The following is a 15,249-nucleotide window of genomic DNA, read 5'->3' as shown; positions in this document are numbered from 1 at the left end:
CTGGCTGTTAGGAACTGAAACTTTCTTGATTAAATCACTTTCACACCCTTCAGTTGCAGTAAACTGCTTGCAAAGACTCCATGAGGATTCCTTTCCCTAGGGCTTTTCTATGCAACAATTCACCCCTCCCAGAAATTCTGCTCTTACCCTCTTTACCTAGGGCTTGCTCTAGAGGAACACGTTCCTGAGCAACAACAGACTCTTTCTGGGTCTCCCTTACATCCAGAATTACCTCTGGCCCGTCCGGTGGATTCCTACACAATCCCCTTTCAGGCAAACTGACAGACTTCCTAGATAAATGGTCAGAAGCATTCTCCTTCCCTTTGCCACACACAAGTTCAGGAATCTTTTCCTTCTTGCTACAGGTTTCCACACCCTCAGTCAGTAACATAATCACACACCTTCATGCTCTCCTTGTGCCCTGGCTGGGATCTCACCCTGATTAGACAGAGTTGCGACACCCTTTCCCAACAACACACTAGCAACAGGCAAAATACAAGCACCAGAATTGTCTGGGCTCTGGGATTTTACATAGACACTAACTGGATGCGACCTAGTTACAGGGCCATTCTCCTGAGCAGACACAAACTTAGGACCATTCCCTTCCTGGGCTTTAGCTGAATCCAGAACCAGCTCTGAGACAACTGCACGATGCTCAACCATCACAGGCTGCAAGGCCCCTTCTGTCTGCTCCACAGACCAAGAAGAGCCGGACACACTTTCTCCTTTCCCAGACACACAGCTTGGGATCTCATTCCCCTTGTCCCAGCACACAAGGCTGGTCACAGACAACTGCTTGGAGATCAGGGTAGCTCCCTCCATAGGCAAGTCAATACCCCTGACAGACACAGGCACGTTTCCTTCACTGTCCCAATTCTCCACCCAGCTAACAGGTAAGGTCCAGGGACACTCATCTTCCACTCTCCTCGCCTTCCCCCACTGCTGACTAGACAAAGCCATCAGCTCACAAGGCTGCCTAGGCTCATCCAGACTTTCCTTACCAAGCACCTTGCCACTCCCAACAGATCCCTTGCCCTGCCTGTGTCTCCCCCCACCCCTCTGCTGGGGTCTCAGCTCCCACTGTGCTCAGCGCTGCCCTTGCTGTCCCAGTGGGGGTAGGCAGCGAGCTCCCTGCTTTCCTCACAGCATCAGAGCCAGCGTGAGCCCCCTCTCCAGTGTGCAAGGGGGGCGGGGAGCCCCAGGGGTCTGGTTACAAGCAGGCAGGTAGCCTGAGCCGAGCAGCTCCTCCCCCTGCCAGCCAGGTCATCTGCATTTTCACTGACCATTTCCCTCTCCACCGACTGGTTCCCTGGATTCAAATTCAAACCCTCAGCCGTTACAGGAGCAGGGCCTGGATCCTATCCTAAAGAGACACAGTCATCCCACAACAGGGTCTTGCAGCTGGTATCCTGGAGCACCCCAACAACCAGCCAGCCCGACCCCTCCTGTGTCTGCACAGGGATCTGGGCCATAGGCAGGGCGAGGGGTTTCGTCCCTGGGACCCTCACCCAGCTCACACAGCCCCTCAGCATCTGAGGCTGCACCACCCAGCGCCTGACAACGGTTCTCTCTGTCCCAGGATCTCGCCACCCCAGAAATGTCTCCCCATTGACCGTCACCTTCCGCTCCCGCTGGAGGTCCGAGGGGCCTGACCCCAGGAAACTCCACACAGACGTATAGGTTGGGGTCAGGAGTGGGAGCCTGTCCACCTCCCCACCCATCTGGCTGACGGAGTCTATGGCCTTGGGACCCAGCAAGGGAGCTAGACACCGGGGCTTTTCCGCAGGGTCCCCCTGGTTCAAATCTCCAGCCTGCTCAAAGGCAGTGAGGTGGGCATCCACATCCCCCCCCCTCCTTAACCAGGGGCAGCAATTTAGTCTCGAGGTTCCCTGCGGAACTGGCCCCCCGGGGTCTATCCCCACTCACCCCGGGGAGGTCCCCTATGCCTCTCCGCTCCCCCACCGCCAGTTCATGCTGCTGCTGCTTCTGCAGCTCTTTCTCGGTCCCTCGCTGTCTCTCACGGTCCTCTCGCTCTCTTGGACTCAGCTCCAATCCATCCATCTCCGATCCCCGGATGGGGAACCCGATCGTGAAGACCCTCGTCTGGTCGGGGACAGTAGTCTTGGCGATGCCTGGCTACTACTCCAGCTGCTCCCAGATCCTGCTATAGCCCCATTTGGGGTCAGGAATCTGTCCCTTAGAGCGGTCATCCTCCTCCAGCTGCACGATTAACTGTGCTTTGGTGAACTTTCCAATGCTCAACCCTCTCTTTCTGCACAGGGTTACAATGTCCTTCTTCAGGAGACGGTGACAGGCCATCACTCCGCTCCTCCCAAGTTGTTGTGGACTCACAGGCCCGTGTGCTCTCAGCTCCCCACGGTCTCCAGGGAGAACCCCTCGTGTGCCAGCCCTTCTCGAGGTCACCACCTCTTTGCCAGGGTCGAGCTGCAGACTCCTCCGCCCCTGGGACCGCTCGCTTCAATCCCCCTGGGAACCCTGTTACTGCAAAAGTCCTTCTGTCTCCCAGGGCCAAGCCGCAGGCTCCTCCGCCCCTGAGACTGCTCACCGCAGCCCCCAGGGTGACCCCATTACTGCACAGTCCTTCTCGCTGGTCACACACTCCCAGGGGTTAACCGCCCCCCGAAACCGCTCCTCTCTGAGCCTTCAGCATGCCTGGTCCTCATCAATCCCCTTCGTTTTACTGCTCCCCAGTCACTTACTGCAGGAAGCGCCATCCACGGGGAGCAGTACATCCCACCGCTGCCACCTGTTGTCACGGAGTCCCTGGGCGATGCTCTGGAACTGCTCCCCATGAAGCCAGTCAGGACTCTGGGGCAGTCGCCTTCCTGTGAGCAGCCTGTCTGCAGGACACACAGCTCACACAGCTTCCACCTTCCTGGATCTGACCTCGGAGCATTCAGCATCCTCTGCCCTCCGTGCACTTCCCACAGCGAGTCCGCCCAGGCGGGGCTCCTGGGGAAGCCCAGAGGGTCCTGTACCCCAGCTTCGCAGACAGACGTGACTCTCAGCCAGCCAATAAAACAGAGGTTTATTAGACGACAGGAACATGGTCTAAAACAGAGCTTGCAGGTGCAGAGAACGGGACCCCTCGGCTGGGTCCATTTTGGGGGGCAGTGACTCAGACAACCATGTCTGCACTTCACTCCATGTCCCAGCCAGCCCCAAACTGAAACTCCCTCCAGCCCCCGCTCCTCTGGGCTTTGTTCCTTTCCCGGGCCAGGAGGTCACCTGATTCCTTTGTTCTCCAACCCTTCAGCTCTCACCTTGCAGGGGGGAAGGGCCCAGGCCATCAGTTGCCAGGAAACAGGGTGTCGGCCATTCTCTGTGTCCAGACCCCTGCACACACCTGCCCTCTAGGGCTCTGCAGTGATCATACACCCTTACCCCACCACCTAGATACTTAAGAACTGCATAGGGGAAATTGAGGCACCCCCACAATATTCGGAGGAACCATTAAGAACAGTCCCACTTCGTCACACAGGGATTGCTACAGTGGATCAGACCCCACGTCCACTTAGCCCAGGCTCCCGTCTGCCCCGGTGACCAGCGCCGGTCAGGGCAGAGCCAGGGGCCTCCGGGCCAGGCTCCCGTCTGCACCGGTGACCAGCGCCAGCCAGGGCAGAGTGAGTAGCAGAGCCCGCAGGAGCAGCTGTGGGACAAAATCTGCCCTGTGATTGTCAGAGATTGGCTCAGGCCCTGCGGTGCGAGGTTTGAGATCCCTGCCCATTGTCAGCATGAACTAGTCCAGCACTGGAGAGTCTGTGAGCCACAGAAATGGCCAATCCCCTTTGTGCGTTTTACTTAGTTCTTGGGCTCGGTGATGTCCTGTGGCAGTGAGTTCCACAAGCTAATTACAATATTCCCCCCCCACCACAGTGTATTTTATCAACACTTCCCAAGCAAGTCTGCCAACCTTCTCCGTCAAGTCCCTCTTGAGACGTCACCTCTTCATACGCACTATAACCAGCCACACATGTTAAAACATCATGAATTACGCCCCCTAAAAATTCTGCGATTTACCCCGGATGCCCCATGCCCAGCTACTGCGGGTGCTGGGTCTCCCATCCCAGCGCTGCCCCAGGGTGAACGTGGCAGGGCAGGCGGGCGAGGAGCAGGGGATTTCTCGGGATTTCACTGTGCAGGGGATTTCTCTGTCCCAGCCGCCCCCGAGCCCAGCTCCCCTCCCAGCTGGAGGAAGCCCCAGGCTGGGCTAGGCGAGGCAGCAGCCCCCTCTGGAGCCCAGCGAGGGAAGGTTTCTCCTCTCCCGGGTGATTTCTCGGAAAGGGCCCTGGCTCACGGGCACACAATAAAGCGGCTGCGGGCTCCTTCTAGTGGCTAATCAGGGCGGGTTGTTTGCTGGGTCTGTAGCCAGGAAATCCCCAGGCAGCCAGGCCCAGAGCTGGCATGGACCCATCCTGCGTTTCCTCGCCAGGGCTCTCTGCTGCCGGCCTGGGCCCAGCTGGCGAGGAAATGCAGGGCGGGGCGATGCCACGTGGAGCGGCAAACTGGCCCCGGCTGGCTGAACCTGGGGGTATTTAACCCCAATCTGCCCTGCCCCGGAGACTGGCAGGAGCGGCCCACGGGCTGGGGCGGGTTATGGCTGCGGCACAAGCTGGAATGAGCCACCCCGGCCCAGGGCGACGCGTCAGCGAATACGAGCCGCATGAAGTAGGTGCGAACACAGTGCTGAGCTGATCTGGATTAGCCGCTCCCAGAGTGCCGTCTGATTAGGAGTAGCTGGGTCTGTGCCTCTCGGCCCTGCTCAGAGCCAGATCAGCTGGGCGTGAGCCTCCCCCAGAGTAAGTGAGGTGCGGTAATTGGCAGCTCAGATCCAGGTGTACGGCATCCCGGCCCTGCGGGGCACAAGGGGATTTGCACCCCGTCCCCAGGCAGGCTGCATGCTCTTCTCTAGGGGGCCCTGTACAGCCCCCCATAGCTGTGAGCTGAGACGCCCAGCCGCATAGGGGCCCAGCCAATGGGGCGTGTGTGGATGCTGAGTGGGAAGCAGGCTGGCGCTGGAAACCCACCCGCAAGGCAGGGCAGGGTCCAGTTCTGCGGGTGCAGCATTGTCAGCCCTCGGCATTTGAACCCCAGGGGTTGGGCCCCCCAAAACCACGAGTTTGTAAAAAGTTCCGAAAGGTGCGTTTGTGTTCGCCTGCGGGCTGAGCCGGGGGTGTGTGTGTGTGTGTGTGTTGCGGTGGGGGGGTTTCATCACGCCACACAGCGGGAGACGGAGCATAGCCAGGACCGATGGGCCAGCCCTCCTGCTGGGGTAACTCAGCTCCATCGCCCCCGGCCTGGCCATGCTGATCTCCACCCGCTGAGGAGCCCGCCCCGAGAGCCCCACGGGGGGGTCGCCGAGGAGGGAGGCTGGATCCATAACTCCCAGCCAGGCCCCCCGACACTTTGAGATCAGCTTAAAAAACCCAGAGAGGTTTTTCAAAATCCTGGTTCTGTTTAAATACCCTTCGGGTTCGAGCCCTTCGGGGTGTCGTGGTTGCCAGGCGCCAGCAGGGCTAGAAACCACCCAACAAAAATTCGGTGCATTCAGAAATGTGGCCGATCAAATGCTGGGAACGGGGCGACCTCGCTGAACTGCGTGGGGGGGGAAAGGCCAAACAAACCGCTCCATCGTTACCGCCTGACACGGCCGAACGTTCCACTTCCACGAGGTAAAAACCGGTCGTTCGGTTCATTTCGTGTCGACTTTTATAGCGAATGAAGAGGTGATTGTAACAGCAGGGGTAACAGTCTCCAGCTGGTCAGTCTCACGCCGACGAGAACCCAGACAGCAGCTGCAGGCCCCTGGCCGCGGACACGGACAGAGCCCGCAGCTGCCGGCCCAGGGGCCGCCCAGAGCCCCCCGCGCGCACCCAGGGCAGGACACGGAAAGGGCCGTGTCTGTATCCCTGTGACAACGCACACGGCAGAGCGAGGAGTTTGTGCCCGGTTCTGGGGCAGTGACGGCAGCGGGTCAGAGCCAGGGAAACGTCTGAGCCCGGTTCTGCGGGTCCCCCCGGTGCGGCCAGCGCCGGGACCCTCCCCCTCCCCGGCTGGGTGCTGGGACAAACAGTCTTCAAAGTGCTTTAAACAGAGACTAACGGTGAGGAAGCAGGGAGCGGTGACCTGGCAATGTGGCAGGGGAGTTTCACTTGCATCCGATGAAGTGAGCTGTAGCTCAGGAAAGCTCATGCTCAATAAATTGGTTAGTCTCTAAGGTGCCACAAGTCCTCCTGTTCTTTTTGCGAATACAGACTAACACGGCTGCTACTCTGGGCCCTGTAACAGGCACCCCTCACAACCCCCCCAGGGCAGGAACGAAAGTATTTTCCCTATTTTCAAGAAGGGGAAACTGAGGCACAGAACAGGGGTGGGAATCACGCAGCGAGCCAGCAGCAGAGCTGGGAATAGGACCCAGGAGTCCTGGCCCCCAGACCACGCTGATCCTACCAGCAGGGATTCCCATGCTGCACCGAGGGAGCACAGGGCACCCGAACTCCAGCTCCCACGAGGCACTGCGGCAGCTTCGCCGCATGGAATTTTGTGGTTTTCAACAAAAGTTCAGTTTTTGGCCCAAAATTGAGATTTTTCCATGTGAAGAACCCTTCCCCAGTGGCTGCTGGGAGGGGGCTTCTTGCACCCCAGAGATACGGAGGCTGCGGTCCCTGCCCCGAGGGGCTTACACACTAAATAAACCATGCAGTGAATGGGGCTGGCCGTGCCCATCAGGGCTGGCCAGTTTGTGTCCCGTGGCCGACACGCAGAGCACAGGGCAGGCAGCCCCCCGGCAGTGGGTCCCAGGGAGGCTGGAGGTTCAGGAGATGTGGGGCTGTTCACCAAAGCACCAGGCACAGCTCCGAGGCCCTGTGCAAGGAGTAACAGGGAAATAACACTGAGGAGAGGTGGGGATCAGTCAGTCCGTGTCTTCACTGTCTGGATTCTTCTCTGGCTCCGACCGGCTACGTTAGAGCTGCAGGAGGGAGACACGGGAGAGTCAGGGTCTACCCCGAACTGCGTCTGAACGGGTCAGAGAGGGGCTGGCACCGGGGGGCTCCCCTTGGGGCCACTGCCCAGAGAGACCACCCCAAACTCTCCCCCTCCCAGAGACACCCTCCCTGCAGAGGGGAGATGGACCCGGCCCTGCACTCAGCACCCCGGCATGAAGCTCAGGGCTGGTTTGTAGGAGGTGCCAGGCCTGGGGTCTCCACCGAGTCCCCGGGGACAGAGTCCCCCCCACGTACCGGTGATGGAGGTGTCCGATCCATGCTCGCTGGCTGTGGGGGGAGAAGGGAAGGGAGTCAGTGTCTGGCGGGGTTTGATGCGGTCCCCTGGGCGCAGCCGCCCACCTCCCAGCCCCACGGAGAACAAACGGGGGCTGATCAGATTGCAACACAGAGGCAAAGAAATGGCCCAGCCCCGACAGGGAAGGTGGGCTGGGGCCAGCAGGCCAGCCACAGGGGCCAACCACGGGCAGGACCAGGCAGACCCAGCTGTGGGGTAATAATCCCCACAATGCACCGGGACTGGGCGTGCGGAGCACCCCAGGCTGGTCCAGCCCTGAGGATCTCACGGTGCAATGCCAGACCGAAGTACCCGGCTCCACCCACCCACCCAGCCCTTCTGTAGCACCAGTCACGGCAGAGACCCGGGACCTCAGCGTGTACTAATGGGGGGCAGTTAAAGTCGCGGGGGCTGCTAACATCAGCCCCCTTCACCGAGTCCAAGGCCAGAAGGCACCATCTCATCCCCGTCCTGTATAGCCCGGGCCAGCGACCGGCCCCACAATGATCCCCAGAGCAGATCCGGCAGCAAACACCCCCTGGTGAGCTACGCGCTGCCAGCGACGGAGAATTCCCCTGGCCTGCGGCCAGCTGTTCCAGGGGTTAATCCCCCCCGCCCCCAGGCAGGCCCTGACACCTGATTTCCAGGCTGCATTTGGGGAAGGTGCATGGGAGCGAACCTCCCGCCAGGGGCCCCGGGGATTGGGTGTGGGGTTCGGGTTTCAGGGAGACCCATAGGACAGCGACCATCCCGGCAGGAGCAGCACCCTCAGGCCGTTCGTGGTGCCCAGACCCTGCTCCCCAGCTCGCCCCACACCGCACAGCTCAGCACCGAGGACAGGCCGGTCTCCGTGGGGGGGACATGGACAGTGCCCGGCCCGGCACGGGGGTCGTCTCACTCACCCGGCGCCGGCGAGTACAGATCCGCCTTGGGCCCTGCGGGGAGAAGGCAGGTTTCAGCGAGGGCAGGAGCTGGCTCTGGTCGCTCTCCGGGGCCCGGCCCAGCACGGACACTTGGACTCGGGGTCCCCGGATAAACCCAGCACGCGGGGAGGGGACCAAAGACACCCCAGGGTGAGCAGCTGGCTCCCTCCCTGAGTCCCCCATCAGTGTCCCTGCCAGCCCCCCTCGGGGCAGGCCCACGGCACCAGTGCTGGGGCTGCACCACAGGGCATGGGGCAGCCCGGGGGTCCCCCCACCCCGGCTCCGTACCTGACTGCCTCCTCCTCCAGGCCAGGCCGACCAGCACGGCGACTGCCCCCAGGGCCAGGATCGTGCCCGCCACCACCGGGACCAGCCACGAGTCGGACGGTGGCTCTGTGTCGGGGACAGGACAGTGGCTGAAGGGAACCCGGCGAGACCCCACAGACCCCACTTCCCTGCTCCCCCGCCAGCGCCCCATAACCCCCCTCCCCCAGCACAGGGGTCAGTCACCCGCTCCCCCATCAGCGCCCCATAGCCCCCCTCCTCCATCACAGGGTCAGTCCCCAGTGCCCACACAGGGGCTCACCCCCCCCCCAACACCCCTCTCTTCCGGCCTCACCCCACACGACGACGAGCGGGTCGGCCAGGCTCTCGTGCTCCACACGGCAGCGGTACAGGCCTCTCTCCCGGGGGTCGATCTCCACCGTGGCCCAGGCGTGGTAGGTCCCGTCCCCGTTGGGCAGGACCCCCCCTCGCCGTGGCTCCTGCTCGCTGCCCCCCCCGTGTCTCAGCCAGCTCACGGCGATGTCCCGGGGGTAGAAGCCGTGGGCCCGGCAGGAGAGGGTGGTGAGGCCGCCGGGGGCGTCTCTGCTGGTGACCCGCACAACCGGGCGCTCTGGGGAGACGAGGGGGCAGAGGGGGAGCTGCAGGGTCATGGCCAGTGAGCAGCACCCGGGTCCCCCCAGCCATTACCAGCACCTGCCCCAGCGTCCCTCCCTTGGCCCGGATGGGGACACAGACCCGGAGTGAGGGGCCCCGGGGATCCCTGGGGCAGGGGTGTCCCCAAATGGGAAGTCAGGGAGTATCAGGGACGTCCCTGCCCCCAGCCCCACGGCCCCGAGGGCGGCCCTCCCCCTCCCCCCCAGCACCCCCCCCTTCCCCTGCCTCGCCAGAACCCCCTATTATCCACCCAGTCCCCCTGCCCTCCCCCTCCCCCCCAGCGTCCCCCACCCTCACCCTGCCCCCCAGCGCCCCCTGCCCTCTCCCTGCCCCCCAGCGCCCCCACCCTCACCCCGCCCCCCCAGCACCCTCACCCCGCCTGGCCAGCGCCCCCACCCTCACCCCGCCCGGCCAGTGCCCTCCACCCTGCCAGCGCCCCCCACCCTCTCCCCGCCCTCACCCCGCCCCCCAGTACTCCCCGCCCCCCAGCGCTCCCCGCCCTCTCCCAGCGCCCCCCAGCGCCCTCACCCCGCCTGGCCAGCGCCCCCCGCCCCCCAGTACCCCCCACCCTCTCCCTGCCCCCCAGCGCCCCCTGCCCTTTCCCCGCCGCCCCAGCACCCCCCAGCGCCCTCACCCCGCCTGGCCAGCGCCCCCCGCCCTCACCCCGCCCCCCAGTACCCCCCGCCCTCTCCCCGCCCCCCAGCGCCCTCACCCCGCCCGGCCAGCGCCCCCCGCCCTCACCCCGCCCCCCAGTACCCCCCGCCCTCTCCCCGCCCCCCAGCGCCCCCCAGCGCCCTCACCCCGCCCGGCCAGCGCCCCCCGCCCGAGCTGCAGGTAGCGGTGCAGGGCCTCGCCGCACTCCCGCTCCAGGAAGTGGCGATAATACTGCAGGGCGACCGGGTCCCCGTTCCACCGGCGCTGGGTGGCCTCGGCCTCCCGGGCGGGAGCTTCCCAGCGGTGCCGGGCGGCGTCGTAGATCAGGAAGTCGCCCCCGTCGTAGCCAAAGCGCCGGAAGCCCCCGGTGCTGCCGTCGGCCCGGATCTCGCAGCCGTAGGCGTACTGGAAGATGTGGAAGCCTGGGCGGGGCAGAGCCGGGGGGTTGGGACGGGGACCCCACGGAGCCAGGACCACGGCTGGGTCTGCGACCGACCCCTCCCTGGATCCCCCCCAGAGCCTGCTGGGCAGGGAGCCTGCCCCTCTCCAGGGGCCTTGCCCTGCGTCCCCCTCAGTGCCAGCCCTCCCCTGCCCCCGCGGGGTCCTTGCCGGGCAGGGCTGCATGGACCTTGGTTCTGATCCGGCCATTCCCGGGAACAGAGAGGGGTGTAGGGAGCCCCGGCCCACTGGGGGCGCGGCACAGACCCAGTGAGAGACGGTCCCTGCCCCCAAACAGCTCACAGGGCAAAGAGACAAGAAACCAGAGGGGAAACTGAGGCACAGGGAGGTGAACTGACTTGGCCAAGGTCACTCAGCAGGTCAGGGGAAAAGAGCTGGGGCTAGAACCCAGGAGTCCTGGCTCCCAGCCCCAACCCCCTCTCTAACCCGCTAGACCCCACTCCCCTCCCAGAGCTGGGGGACAGAACCCAGGAGTCCTGGGTCCCAGAGCAGTGCTCCAGGTCCCCTCCCTCCACCTCCTCGACCCCAGTGCCCCCGGCCCCTCTGCCCGCGGGCGGGCGCCGACTCACCCCTGCTCTGGTTGTAGAGGTGAAGGTGGCTCCGCACCTTGCCCCGGAAGCAGGCCTGTCGCACCTTGTGGACGCGGTTCTCCTGCTCCCAGACCTCGGGCTGGGCCGCCTGCATCCAGGGCGCCCGGGGCCGCATCTGCTGGGCCTCGCCGTCGTACTCCACGAACCGCTGCCCGTCCACGTAGCCGGCCACGGTGAACTCGGGCACCCCCGGGCCGGGCTCCGAGACGGCCGTCAGGAAGTACTGCAGGGAGTGCGACCCTGCGGGGGAGGGGGAGCGGAGGTGTTGGCGGGATCTCTCTGCACCCCCCTCCCCAAACGCCGGGAGAGCAGTCCCCACAGCTCCACCGAGACCCCCAATGTAATTGTAAGGGGGATTGACGCACAGTGCACTCATCTCCTGAAGCACAGAGCAAACGGGGAATCACCAGCATCTGGGGGCACTGCAGGGCACCTGACACACAGTAGGGAGTGAACAGCCGTGCTGAGAATGGGGCAGAGGGTGTGTGTGTGGGCACGGACGCTGCACACACACACACACGCATGCCCAGCAGGGAGGGAGGGACAGACACACACAGCCAGTGGACAGACGGACAGACACACGGAAATCCCTTCCCCAGCACCGCAGGACAGCCCTGCACCGCACAGCCCATGAGCCCTGATTCCCTAGGCCAAGCACAGAGCTGCAGGGAGAGTGGAGGGGGGATGGGGCAGATGTGGGGCGACAACAGTGGGGAGGGGGTCGCTGTCACAGCTGAGCATGGCCACGTCCGGCCCCAGCCCGATGACATCACCCTCGGGGGGTGGGTCTGGCCCCAACTCCCCAGTGAGCTCCCAGCCCCCTACAACTCACCCACTATCCACTGGCACCCCAGACTGCTGCCGGGCGCTCCCCCACCTGGGCAGTACCTCCCATCCCTCCCCCAATACCATGGGAAATATACCACTGTGCCCTCCCTGTGGCAGAGAAATATCCCCCAGAGCCAGCGAGAGAACCCAGGAGTCCTGGCTCCCAGCCCTCCCCTGCTCTAACCCACTAGCCCCCACTCCCCTCCCAGACCTGGGGAGAGAACCCAGGAGTCCTGGCTCCCAGCCCCCGCTCCTGGGGGAGGGGTTAACCCCCCGTTTGCCCCTACTCACGTGACTCAGCGCCCCCCAGCAGGAGGGGGAGGAGGAGAAGGAGGCGGCTGCCTGGGCCCCCCATGCCGTGTGGGGCGCGATCCCGCTGTGCTGTGTGGGGCGGGGGGGGCTGATGTCGGCCCCGGGAGCCGCCCCCCCCCGCGGGGATTGGGCACCACGGGCGTGTCCTGCCCATTGCGACAGACCCACGCGGCCGGGCCAGGGAGGAAGTGAGATTCCGGCACAGCTGGGGGGCAGCCCCGGGACCCCCAGCCCCCATCCCAGCCCCACCCAGGCACGGGGTCCCGGGGCCTCCCCCCACCCCGCACTTCAGTTACAGAGTCACAGAGATGGGGGGAGAGAACTGAATCCTCTGTGCTCAGACAGGACACACACCAGCCCCCCCCCGCCCCCCAATGAGCCGCCCCCCACCTGCTCACACGACCCACCTGCCCCTCAGCCTGCCCCCTGCGCTGCCAGGGGGCGTTTTCCAAAGTGATTTAGGAACCTTAGTCCTGGAGAGAACCCAGGAGTCCTGGCTCCCAGCCCCCCCTGCTCTAACCCACTGGACCCCACTCCCATCCCAGAGCTCGGGAGAGAACCCAGGAGTCCTGGCTCCCAGCCCCCTGCTCTAACCCACTGGACCCCACTCCCATCCCAGAGCTGGGGAGAGAACCCAGGAGTCCTGGCTCTCAGCCCCCCCTGCTTTAACCCACTGGACCCAACTCCCCTCCCAGAGCCGGGGACAGAACCCAGGAGTCCTGGCTCCCAGCCCCCCCTGCTCTAACCCATTAGCCCCCACTTCCCTCCCAGAGCTGGGGAGAGAACCCAGGAGTCCTGGCTCCCAGCCCCCGCTCCTGGGGGAGGGGTTAACCCCCCGTTTGCCCCTACTCACGTGACTCAGCGCCCCCCAGCAGGAGGAGGAGGAGGAGGCTGCCTGGGCCCCCCATGCCGTGTGGGGCGCGATCCCGCTGTGCTGTGTGGGGCGGGGGAGGGCTGATGTCGGCCCCGGGAGCCGCCCCCCCCCCGCGGGGATTGGGCACCACGGGCGTGTCCTGCCCATTGCGACAGACCCACGCGGCCGGGCCAGGGAGGAAGTGAGATTCCGGCACAGCTGGGGGGCAGCCCCGGGACCCCCAGCCCCCATCCCAGCCCCACCCAGGCACGGGGTCCCGGGGCCTCCCCCCACCCCGCACTTCAGTTACAGAGTCACAGAGATGGGGGGAGAGAACTGAACCCTCTGTGCTCAGACAGGACACACACCAGCCCCCCCCCGCCCCCCAATGAGCCGCCCCCCACCTGCTCACACGACCCACCTGCCCCTCAGCCTGCCCCCTGCGCTGCCAGGGGGCGTTTTCCAAAGTGATTTAGGAGCCTTAGTCCTGGAGAGAACCCAGGAGTCCTGGCTCCCAGCCCCCCCTGCTCTAACCCACTGGACCCCACTCCCACCCCAGAGCTGGGGAGAGAACCTAGGAGTCCTGGCTCTCAGCCCCCCCTGCTCTAACCCACTGGACCCCACTCCCATCCCAGAGCTGGGGAGAGAACCTAGGAGTCCTGGCTCCCAGCCCCCGCTGCTCTAACCCACTGGACCCCACTCCCATCCCAGAGCTGGGGAGAGAACCCAGGAGTCCTGGCTCCCAGCCCCCCCCGTGTTAACCTTTCAGAGCCCCCCGGGGGGGTTAGCGCCCTAGTGTCGGATCTCCATAGCTAGTAACTCCTTTGAAATCGACAGGAGTCAGGCCCCGAACCTGCTTCAACCCCTTCGAACCCCTCCCCTTTGTAAATCTGACCCTAAAACCCCTTGGAAATGGGGCTCCTCCTCCAACGCCACTTGGCTCCTTAACTCCCCTGCCCCCCCCCGCCTTTAATCCTCACCCTGCCTGTGTCCTCCTTCCCCACTGACCCATCCTATCGCTCCAGGCCCTGCCTCCGGGCCTCTCTCAGGGTTTTATCCTGCTGCCCGTCACCCTGGCATCCGGGCACCTTCCACACAAACTCAACAGCAAGTAACAAAGCTCCTGGTGGATTGTGGGGAGACTCTGCTCCACATTGGCCCCCCAGCCGGTCCTGCTGCGGCTCTGCCTGCCTGAGCCCTACCTCCCTGCCCCAGTGCCCGCTCCCCTGCCCCACCCCACCCCACCCCCGTGCCCACCCCTTCCCATAGGCAGTAGAAGGCAGCTGGATCGAACCCAGCGAACAGGCCCAGCTCCCCGGGGGGTCGGGGTGTGTCTGTCCCCTCCGTGGCCGGCACCTTGTGCGGTGGCCAGTGCGGTGACAGGGGCGCCCAGCCCAGGGCAGGGGACCGGCACAGCGGCTGCGTTTAACTCTCCCCCGGTCACCGCAGGGCCACAAGTTCCCCATGCCGGGGGCCGGGGTGGGGCACAGGATGGCGAAGTCGCAGTGTGCCCGCAGCAGCCCGCAGGGTCACGCTTCCTCTTCCCTGGCCACTTCCTCAGCCGCTGGGGCGCGAGGCCGTCACGTGGGGACCCGCGCTCTGGGGGAGCGTCGGAGCTGCTGCTATCCAGCGTCTGGCGCCCGCCAGGCCCAGCGCGGGTCACACGCAGGCGGCAGGGAGCCGGGGCTGAAATGCCGGTCGTGCCAGTCCCCCGGGAGCTGCACCCTGCCCCAGGCCGGCCACGTTAACCAGTCTGAGCGTCTCTCCCCAGAGCTGTCTGCTCCCTGGGGCAGGGACTGGCTGTGCAGCGCCTGGCGCCGGGGGGTCTCCGCCTGGCCTGGGCCCCCCAGACACGACTGCAATCCGGGCAATGAACACACTCCCCCGGCTCTGGCTCGGCTGAGGAGGGGCAGGGTGGGGCTGGGGTGCCTCTGCCCTGCACAGACCCAGACCCGCTGGGACTGCGAGGCCGTGGTCTGCGCGGCGTTAGCCGGGTCTGGCTGTACGCGGTTCTGGAGGGAGCAGCTCTGATTCAAACTGGATCCAGATTAAATTCAACGTGACGGAGCCACTGGGCTTTACCGGCTCTTCCCAGCGCCCGGCTGCAGCGGCGCCAGCAGGGGACGCCCCCGGCCTCGGTCTGAGAATCCCCCACCATTGACTGGAGTTGTCAGTTCTCAGCAGCAGGGCGGTTCGGCTCGCTGGGGCAGCAGAGCCCAGCTCTGGGAGGGGAGACGGGCTCAGACAGACACACGGCAAACGCCCAGCCACAGTGGGGCGCACACAAGAGACAGGGCCTTTATTCCAGGGGTTCAGTTACACGATCTAGTCCAGCAAAAAGAACAGGAGGAGTCGTGGCCCCTTAGAGACTAACCAATTTATTTGGCCA

At 64.6% G+C, this 15,249-nt stretch overlaps 1 protein-coding gene across 1 annotated transcript; it reads right to left on the bottom strand.

The window, feature by feature from the left end:
- Nucleotides 1-3,942: 3,942 nt before the first annotated feature.
- LOC141998116 (class I histocompatibility antigen, F10 alpha chain-like) lies at nucleotides 3,943-12,915 on the bottom strand. The gene is made up of 8 exons (XM_074970747.1): nucleotides 12,861-12,915; nucleotides 10,847-11,107; nucleotides 9,965-10,240; nucleotides 8,845-9,120; nucleotides 8,514-8,618; nucleotides 8,205-8,237; nucleotides 7,263-7,295; nucleotides 3,943-6,991 (listed from the first exon to the last, which is right to left on the bottom strand). The coding sequence occupies exons 1-8, from the start codon at nucleotides 12,913-12,915 to the stop codon at nucleotides 6,981-6,983; spliced, it is 1,050 nt and encodes a 349-aa protein (XP_074826848.1). The 3' UTR covers nucleotides 3,943-6,980.
- Nucleotides 12,916-15,249: the final 2,334 nt, after the last annotated feature.

The sequence above is a fragment of the Natator depressus genome, chromosome 14 (assembly GCF_965152275.1).
Source record: "Natator depressus isolate rNatDep1 chromosome 14, rNatDep2.hap1, whole genome shotgun sequence".
Lineage (NCBI taxonomy): Eukaryota > Metazoa > Chordata > Testudines > Cheloniidae > Natator > Natator depressus.
This window is presented reverse-complemented; position numbering and strand designations above follow the sequence as displayed.